At 37.9% G+C, this 10,644-nt stretch overlaps 1 protein-coding gene across 1 annotated transcript; it reads right to left on the bottom strand.

The window, feature by feature from the left end:
* Positions 1 to 312: 312 nt before the first annotated feature.
* Positions 313 to 1,417, bottom strand: LOC118013493 (olfactory receptor 8G1-like). The gene is given in 1 exon segment (XM_035009433.1): positions 313 to 1,417. A coding segment is annotated over 1 exon segment (960 nt). The 5' UTR covers positions 1,273 to 1,417.
* Positions 1,418 to 10,644: the final 9,227 nt, after the last annotated feature.

The following is a 10,644-nucleotide window of genomic DNA, read 5'->3' as shown; positions in this document are numbered from 1 at the left end:
ACCTATTTAAGTTAGCAAATAACCATTCTTATGCATTCTATTTCTAGGAGATACCTTAACTCTGCAAATTTTATTTGTCTGCACTTTGCTTTCTAACCCCAATACGCTTGGTGCTCTCTGGTGTCCATATGGTGTCCAGTTCTATGTCCAATACACCTTATCATATGGTGCTGCTTTCCATATGACTGACATTATGAATCCAGTCCCTCCTGCATTGTTTTTCCAAATTATCAAGTAGTCACAAGAATCTCATTACTTGTGGACATACATTGTTGTCTCTGGACTGTTTCCTTATCAAACCTTGTTGGAGAATTATAAATTTTTGCTCAGGCAAAATACCCCTTTTATTCTTTTTTCAAGGATCTTATTTAGGGCAACTTTGACATCCTTATTCCGCAGGCTGTAGATCAGGGGATTCAGCATGGGCACAATGATGGTATAAAACACAGAGGACAATTTCCCTTGGTCCACGGAGCTCACAGAAGATGGCTGCAGGTACATGAATGTAGCAGATCCATAGAAGAGAGCAACAGCTGAGATGTGGGAGCTGCAGGTGCTGAAGCCTTTGGACCTGCCTTCAGTGGAGCGGATTCAGAGGATGCTGGAGAGGATGAAGATGTAGGAGCTAAGGATCATCAGGCTGGGGACAAGGATATTAAATGCACTGAAGCACAAAACTACCACCTCATTAATGTAAGTACTGGAGCAGGAGAGCTCCAATAGTGGGAAGAGATCACAGAAGTAATGGTTACTTCTATCAGCCTTGCAGAAAAGCACTCTTAGCATACAGCCTGTGTGAGCTGTGGCACCAGTCAAGCCCATGATATACACCCCAACTACCAGCCAGGAACAGACCTGATAAGACATGGTGACATTGTAAAGCAATGGGTTACATATGGCAACGTAGCGGTCATAAGCCATTGCAGCCCACATGTGACATTCTGATATAACAAAAACAAGGAAGAAATAGAGCTCAGTCATGCATGCTTGGTAGGAGATAAAATTCCTCTCTGTCACAAAGTTTGTCAGCATTTGGGGAGTAACAACAGTGGAATGGCAGAGATCAATGAAGGACAAGCTACTGAGGAAGTAGTACATGGGGGTATGCAAGTGAACGCTAAGCCCTATCAGAGTGATCATGCCCAGGTTCCCCACCACCGTGACCACATAGATTCCTAGGAAGAGGAAGAAAAGGGGCAGCTGGAGTTCTGGTTGTTGTGTTAGCCCGGTGAGGATGAACTCAGTCACTGTGGAATGATTTCCTGCTGTCATTTTCCTCTGGGAATTTTATGTAGAAAGAGAAGAAGAAAATTTGTGGTAGATATTTATTGTCCCACCATGTAATGTAGTATGAAACAGAATTTGTCTTTGTCTTTTCAACCAGGTGGCTCCAGTTCTATGTCTGTCCGTGATCTATGTTAGCACTCAAAGACCCCGAGGTCTCAGGAATATGGGGCATGTAAATAAATATCAGAAAGAACAATCCCTTTTTTGTTCTATGCTTCAAGAGTGGGTCTTATGCACTCCTATATATTGCAGCATTATTTACAATAGCCAAATTATGGAAGCAGCCCAAGTGTTCACAGATAGATGAATGGATAAAGATGTGATATATATAGATATGTGTGTGTATTTATTTATTTATAATGAAATATAATTCAGCCATAAAAAAGAATTAAATCTTGCCATTTGCAACAGCATGGATGAACCTAGAGAGTATAATGCTAAGTGAAATAAGCCAGTCAGAGAAAGACAAATACCATATGATTTCACTCATATGCAGAATTTAAGAAACAACAAATGAACAAAGGAAAAAAAATAAGAGTCAAATAAAAAAACAGACTCTTAACTATAGAGAATAAACAGATAACAGAGGGGAGGTGGGTGGGGAATGGGCAAAATAGAAGGGGATTAAAAGTAAACTTATCTTAATGAGCCCTGAGTTATATAGGGAATTGCTGAATCACTATATTGTACACTGAAATTAACATAATACTGTATGTTTAACTGGAATTTAAAAAAATAGAGAGGGTCTTAGTATTGCCCAGTCCATAAATATCCAAATAAATTTTTTGTTAACTTTGATTGTTATAAAAACTTTCCATGACTTGTTTTTATTACTCTCAGCTCTTATGCAGAACAAATACTAGTATGCCTGGCTTATGTATTAGATAACTGAGGGTTATAATGGTTGGATATTTGCCCATACTTAGGCGTGTAATAAGTAAATGATCAAGAATATGAGCTAAGGCCTGTCTGTCTCACCTTCTATATCTTATTTTAGCTACTTATGTCTTCTCCCCTATCTTTAGCTCTTTGTCATAGCAAACATGTCATTCACAGCAATTAATGTGAAGGAAAAAATTTATGTAAAGTACTACAATAGTGTATTGACAACTGGTCCAGTCTAGACTCCCTGTAGTGAGTACCTTGATTATTGGCATCTTTTAAAAAATACAGAAATAGTAGCTCTGGAAAGTAACTGGATAGCTAACAACAAGTCTATTATTCAACTTCAATTCCACATGCAGGAAGGGCATGAGTTTCCTAATGAGGAATTCAGAAGTATGAAACGTTAAAGTCCAAATTCGTTTATTCCAAAAACACTTATGGAATATTCACAATTAGCTAAGTGCTTTGTATGACTTGATGTGGTCTGTGACCCTTGGAACTTATGTTCTGGGAGAACAGAGCTGCAGAATGTCAATCTTGCAGATACACACTAAAACAATGTGCACATTGTCTTGGTGTCTTTGTACTTACCCTCAAACCAGAGCTTTTAAAAGCACTCTTTGAAGGCACAAAAAACCAAAGCAGAAAGAATATATGTATCTTTCAGTCTCTGGGATAGGGGTTTGGAAAAAAGCTGATGATTCCAAGTACAGTATGCTGTGATGATCTATCTTCAAAAGAAAGAGATCCAAGAGATACCATCACAGATTATTGGTGTGTCAAAAACAAAGGTATGTATATTTAGATAAAAATTGAAAGACTTACAATAACCAAATTATGGAAACAGCCAAGTATCCATCAACTGATGAATGGATAAAGAAACTGTGATATATATACATATATATATGTTGTTAAATACATAATAAATATAGTGTTAAATATGTTCACATTGTTGTGAAACAGATCTCCAGAACTTTTTCATCTGAAACTCTATACCCATTAAATAAATTCCCTTTTCAATAAATAAATAAATAAATCCCCTTTTCTCCCTCTTCCTCGGGCCCTGGTAACTCCTATTCTACTCTATGTTTCTATGAATTTAATTACTTTAGATACCTCACATAAATGTAATCATACAGTACTTATATTTTTGTGACTGACTTATTTCACTTAACATAATGTCCTAAAGATTTCTCCAACTTAAATGACTCAAAGGGCAGGGGGGAGAGAGGGTGAAGTTCTAAAATTAGGACATGGTGATGGTTGTTCAACTCTATGAATATACCAAAAACCACTGAGTTGTACACATTGCACAGGTGAATTTTGTGGTGTGTGAATTACATCTCAATGAAGCTGTTATAAATAAGAAAAACAACTGCAACAAAATGATAATGATATCATACTGACTATACAAAACATTCCATCACGACCTGCAATGGCAATTTGCCATTGTCCTCCAAGCCTTCCCCGTCTAGGTCATGCCAGTGTATGCCTCTTTATTTACGCCAAATATGCCCGTTTAGTTTTTCTTCAAACAATGAGATCTGGGGCGCCTGGGTGGCTCAGTCGTTAAGCGTCTGCCCTCGGCTCAGGTCATGATACCAGGGTCCTGGGATTGAGCCCCGCATCGGGCTCCCTGCTCAGCTGGGAGTCTTCTTCTCCCTCTCCCTCTCCCCCTGCTTGTGTTCTCTCTTTCGCTGTGTCTCTCTCTGTCAAATAAATAAATAATTAAATAATTAAAAAAACAAAACAAAACAAAACAAAAAAACAATGAGATCTTCCCCTCCAAAAAATTGTGCAATGTTGGCTCAAAAATTATAACTATTTTTTACAATTATAATATTTTTTCTTTCTGATAGTAAACAAGAAAATATAGGCCTTAACCATAAATGGGTTAATTTGTTAATTGTTAATGAGTTACAGATTAAAGAAAGAAATATACTCTATTTAAAATGTTTCTCCTTTGTCCTATAAGTCTTCATTAGAGAAAAAAAAATCAACAAGTACAAAAGAAGTAAACAGTAAAGGTCTGAAAAACAGTGTCAGAAAATACTCAGGACACTTAAGTGAGGTACCCAATAATTTGCTGCCTGATGTCTGCTTTCCTTTCACTCCCAGATAACCAGAAAATTTGCCATCTCCAGCAGAAACCAACCATCTCTGGCTCTGGGTCAATTCTGTACTTTACTGTGAGGAATTTAAGTATGTCTAGTGCACAAAATTGTCAACTCATGATCAAACCAAACCTGTTGCCAGTTTTGTAAACCCCAAATGGTAGTTTCTCTATTATCTTTTACAAAATTCCAGTTATTTCTTTTAATCCATCCCCCAATTTTACCTTACCTGATACCAAAGGGGCTGAGTTGTGATATCCTTCCATATTTCTGAATCTTTACAATGGCCAACTGACTGTTTCTCCTGTACTCTTGGTCCTTCACAAAATGACCCACTAAGTATTCCTGCCCATCACAGAAGCTCCATTATATCTTGTCCAATATTTGTAATTTTCACTGTGGGTGTTGGGCTCTTACTCATTACGTGTGACCAGTTCCCTCTGAAGTCTGACTCTGACACATGGTCACAGTTTCCATTATTTCCTGGTCCCAGGTGACACCACCTGTCTGTCCGAATGCTCAGGACTGGTATAGCTGGAGAATTTCCAACATTGCATCAGTGGTCTTTTCTTACCTTAGTCAAATCTGTCTTAGTGATGAATGCTGCCTGAGAAAAACACCAAAACAGCTTAAGAAAGAAAAAAAAAATGTTGGGGTCTTATAAAAGTAAGATTATGACTTATAACCAGAATAAGATCATTAAGGTAACCCAGATTTTTTTCTTTAGTTTTACTAGATTAGTAGACTAAAAGCATGTTCTGCATGGGGCACTGGGTGTTATATGCAAACAATGAATTGTGGATCACTACATCAAAAACTAATGATGTATGGTGACTAACATAACATAATAAAATAAAATAAAATAAAATAAAAGCTTGTTCTAGTCCTAGATTATCTTGATTATTTTATTTATTTTTTTCAAGATTTTTATTTATTTATTTGACAGAGAGAAAGACACAGCAAGAGAGGGAACACTAGCAGGGGGAGTGGGAGAAGGAGAAGTAGGCTTCCTGCTGAGCAGAGAGCCCGATGTGGGACTCGATCCCAGGACCCTGGGATCATGACCTGAGCCGAAGGCAGATGCTTAATGACTGAGCCACCCAGGCACCCCTATCTTGATTATTTTAAGGTGTTTGCTAAATTTCTTGTGATAGTCTACAGACATGATAAAGTTATGTGTGGTAGGTAAAAATATAGAACAAACATCATAGTTATATGAATTCAATGAACATCTAAAGATTAATCATAAAGTGAGAAATTTTAAGTTATTATTCCATAGGACTATATACTTAGTCTTGTCTTGAAAAACATGCTATCAATAACTTGGATGATGCCATAGAAGAGATCATGAAACTCAGAGATAATGTTAACACAGAAAAGAGTAATAAACACTTGTATGATGATAATGATTTAAGAAGAGAATGTTAAGCTGTGAATCTAGACAGATATTAAAAAGAATTTAGAAATCTTGCCATTTGCATGACATATCAGATAAAGGGCTAGTATCCAAAATCTATAAAGAACTTATCAAACTCAACACCCAAAGAACAAAGAATCCAATCAAGAAATGGGCAGAAGACATGAACAGACATTTTTCCAAAGAAGACATCCAAATGGCCAACAGACACATGAAAAAGTGCTCAACATCGCTCAGCATCAGGGAAATCCAAATCAAAACCTCAATGAGATACCACCCCACACCAGTCAGAATGGCTAAAATTAACAAGTCAGGAAATGACAGATGTTGGCAAGGATGCGGAGAAAGGGGAACCCTCCTACACTGTTGGTGGGAATGCAAGCTGGTGCAGCAGTATGGAGGTTCCTCAAAAAGTTGAAAATAGAGCTACCATACGATCCAGCAATTGCACTACTGGGTATTTACCCCAAAGATACAAAAGTAGGGATCCGAAAGGGTACGTGCACCCCAATGTTTATAGCAGCAATGTCCACAATAGCCAAACTGTGGAAAGAGCCAAGATGTCCATCGACAGATGAATGGATAAAGAAGAAGTGGTATATATATACAATGGACTATTATGTAGCCATCAGAAGGAATGAGATCTTGCCATTTGCAACGACGTGAATGGAACTGGAGGGTATTATGCTGAGCGAAATAAGTCAAACAGAGAAAGACATGTATCATATGACCTCACTGATATGAGGAATTCTTAATCTCAGGAAACAAACTGAGGGTTGCTGGAGTGGGGTGGGAGGGATGGGGTGGCTGGGTGATAGACACTGGGGAGGGTATGTGCTATGGTGAGCGCTGTGAATTGTGCAAGACTGTTGAATCACAGATCTGTACCTCTGAAACAAATAATGCAATATATGTTAAGGAAAAAAAAAAGAAGAAGATAGCAGGAGGGGAAGAATGAAGGGGGGTGGAATTAGAGGGGTAGATGAACCATGAGAGACAATGGACTCTGAAAAACAAACTGAGGGTTCTAGAGTGGAGGGGGGTGGGAGGATGGGTTAGCCTGGCGATGGGTATTAAAGAGGGCACGTTCTGCATGGAGCACTGGGTGTTATGCACAAACAATGAATCATGGAACACTACATCAAAAACTAATGATGTAATATGGTGATTAACATAACAATAAAAATTTTTAAAAAGAAATCTTGCCATTTACAATGACATGACTGGAGCTAGAGAGTATTATGCTAAGTGAAATAAGTCAGTCAAAGAAAAGCAAATACCATATGATTTCACTCCCATGTCGTGTGTGTTCACTCATATGTGGAGTGGTGTATGTGTGTTTAAGAAACAAAACAAATGAGCATGGGGGCGGGTGGGGAAGAGAGAGAGGCAAACCAAAAAACAGACTCTTAACTACAGAGAACAAACTGTTGGTGACCAGAGGGGAGGTGGGTGGGGGGGATGGGTGAAATAGGTGATGGGGAGTAAGGAGTGCACTTGTGATGAGCACCTGGTGTTGTATAGAAGTGTTGAATCACAATATTGTACAGCTAAGATTGCAGTGTATGTTAACTAATGGGAGTTTACCAGCATAAAATTTGTTGTGAGCACTCAGGATAGAGAAATGAATGAGATAAAGTTCCTGCTCTTCAAAATGTTACAATCTAGAAGTGGGGAGGCAGACAAGGCAATGTGATAAATACATGATTGCACGAGTCTTACAGGAACATAGTGAATGTGGTGCTAACCTAGAAGAGGGGTCCAAGAAGGCTTCCAAAAGAAACCTGAATCTAAAAAGATAAGTAGGAATAAACCAGGTCTGCAAATATTCAAAATTGGGAAGCATTGGCTTCACAGCTCTCATGTTCAAAAGTTCTGGACCCAGAGAAAATAAACACCTAAAGATGCTATTAAATTCATTAAAAGGAACATACTATCTAAAATGAACAAAGAGATAGTCACACAAGATAAACTGCATCTGGTGAATTGTGTTTAGTTCTGGGGGCAGTATTTTATGATTGCAATTTACAAACTATAATTATCCATGAAAACTGAAGATTTGGATCAAAATAATTTATGCCAAATGTCTGAATAACTAGTAAGAGGAATTGGAATTAGATTTATTGTATGTTACCTCAAAGGGAAGAGCTATGGCCAATGAGCTACGTGTTTCAACATAAAATATCTCTTTAACCATTAAATGTGCCTGAAAGTAGTCTGGGTTGAATTATGAAAAAGATCATTTTCTGTCTTCAGATGTGTTATAGCAAAAGATGAGTAACCATCTTCTAAAAGCTTTAGGAAGTTCCTGTAATGTGAGGAAACTAGACTCCTTTAACATTCTGAGATTAAAATTTCTAGAATAGATAGAATTCAGATACTCACCCTTTACTTGGAAACCTTAGTCTGGGTTATATGTACTATTTAATCCAGGTATCCTCTAAGGGAAATAGCTCATGAGAATGACAGTAGAGGCTGTTCAAAATAGAAATTTATGGGCTCTCTTTTACTTAGGGGATCAAAGGCAGGTCTCAATTACTGAAAAGTTCACATAGATATTATTCATCAAAAACCATGGTTCCCTATTGTAGCCTCCTCATAACGCTACTCCTGTATGTATAATAGTCTCTCTCAGTGTAGAGATAGTAGACAGTGAATTTACTACATATATAGTAAGCAGTTCTACAGCATGTATTTTGTGTCAAATAGTTTAAGCACTTTCCTGCTTCATACTTATGTATTTATGTATACTAGAACTATTCTCATTTCAAGGATGATAAAACTGAAGCACAGAAAGATTCATAAAGACTTTATAAATAATTATGCAACAACAACCGGCATAAACAAAGATCATGTTTGGTAAACTGAGACATGTGGTTACCCTGTACTTAGAAAAAACTGAATTTCTGCTAAGGCCCAAGACTAATAAAATCATTCATTCATTCATTTGTTCATTCAAAAATACTTATCTTCCTGTTTTTTTTTTTTTAAAGATTTTTATTTATTCATTTGACAGAGAGAGACACAGCGAGAGAGGGAACACAAGCAGGGGGAGTGGGAGAGGGAGAAGCAGGCTTCCCACAGAGCAGGGAGCCTGATGCGGGGCTCGATCCCAGGACCCTGGGATCATGACCTGAGCCGAAGGCAGACGCTTAACGGCTCAGCCACCCAGGCGCCCCTACTTATCTTCCTGTTTTGCATAAAGATTTAGGCTGGGTCCTGGGGTTCTAATGGTGAGCAATTAAATATAGAAGGATTACTGTCTAATGCTATGCTATGCTCCCCAGTATGATAACCACGATCCTGGTGTGGCCATTCACTTTCTCTGTTACATTAGCACATTTCAGGTACTCAATATCTACATGTAGTTAATGGCTACTATATTGGAAAAGGCAGACATAGAACATTACCATCATTTCCAAAAATTTTATTGGATAGTGCTGGTTCAGTGGAAGGGGGCGAAGCTGATGAAATAATCAATCAAATGTAAAATTGTAAAAGTGACAATTGCCAAGGAAAATTGGTCCCACTGTGCTATGAGACTCTGCCATTTGTGGTCTCAAGCTTCTAAGCATTTGCATACTTAGAAGTGACCACTCATAGTTTTGAACTCTGAAGGTCAGTCCCAAGGTTATATTGTATCCATCTTGACAGTGAAGTTGAAGAGACGAAGAGGTGTGGGGAACTTCTCACACCCACACCATTCAATTAAAAAGTCTTTTTCCACCAAATGTTTCTCATGTATCATTTAATGGAATATTTCTCAAGCCCTCAACATTCTGACCCTTTTGGTGGGCCCTGACATAACCATATCAATTTCCCTTTAAAAGGAAAGGATTGCCCAGAAATTGTCACAATGTAACACATATAGCCTGACTAGCAATTCACATTTTACCTATAAATTGATGCCTTCAGGCTTTTCCTGACGGTAAAGCCTTCAGTCACAAATATCAATCATTGAATTTTCTCTAGAATACTTTTCTATCTCGTGGGAGGACCTACAGTACTGATTAAGAACATGAACTTTGGAGTCACATGAATCAAGGTTCAAGCCCTTCCTTTACTTCTTACCAACTGTGTGACACAAGGAAAGTAACTGAATTTAAAAGTAAAAGCCAGTTTTCTAATGGTTAAAGTGGTGCTTATTAACATGATACTTATATCATGAATTTATAGCTAGAATTGAATAACACAGTATTGCAAAGACTGAATAACAACGGACTATGATAAGTATGCAGAAAAATTTAGTTATTATTATATTTAAGCACTTTGGCTAACACAGACTCAAAGGAATTTCCAGGAAAATTATTCTAAACATATCTTTATTTTCCACAGCAACACTAAGCATTCTAAAATTCACCAACCCCTTCTCTTTTTCAAAGTTTCTACTAAGTCCACATCCGTACCATTTTTTAACTGTTTCTGTCTAAACTATATAGAGATGCTATATAATGTATAACAATGTTCTTGTTAATCATATCCTAGATGATGCCTACTTCACTTTCTGTGTTGAACTAGCCAACACCAGGTGTCAAGACTTGCACACTGACTTAGGGTTTGAATTACAATATGTAAAGAAACTGAAAGTTGTCATTCCTGTCTGTGCAAGAAAAAACTAGACAAACTAAAAATTAACGGCTTTTCTTGGACCCATCAGAGAACAGAGGTTTCAGGGCAAACTGCCAGCCTGAAATCTCTGTATCCAGAGAGAGACAGCCCTCATGATGTGCTTACCTGAAACAGAAGCCACTGAACTCCATAAGCTTGTAGGGACACTCAAATATTATTTTAATGAACTGCAGGAGGCTGAATGGAGACTGGCATACCTGTGAGAAACTTCTGGGGCCCTCGGTCATAAGGGGATCCCACACTTACAGGCTTGCTCTGTAGGAATCCACTACGTTCTCATGGTCATGAGATGAAACAGATCCTCCTCTGTTG

Source organism: Mirounga leonina, unplaced genomic scaffold, assembly GCF_011800145.1.
Source record: "Mirounga leonina isolate KUSES-001 unplaced genomic scaffold, KU_Mleo_1.0 Mir_153, whole genome shotgun sequence".
Classification (NCBI taxonomy): domain Eukaryota; kingdom Metazoa; phylum Chordata; class Mammalia; order Carnivora; family Phocidae; genus Mirounga; species Mirounga leonina.
The sequence above is the reverse complement of the archived record's forward strand: the minus strand, read 5'-3'. Positions and strand labels throughout refer to the sequence as shown.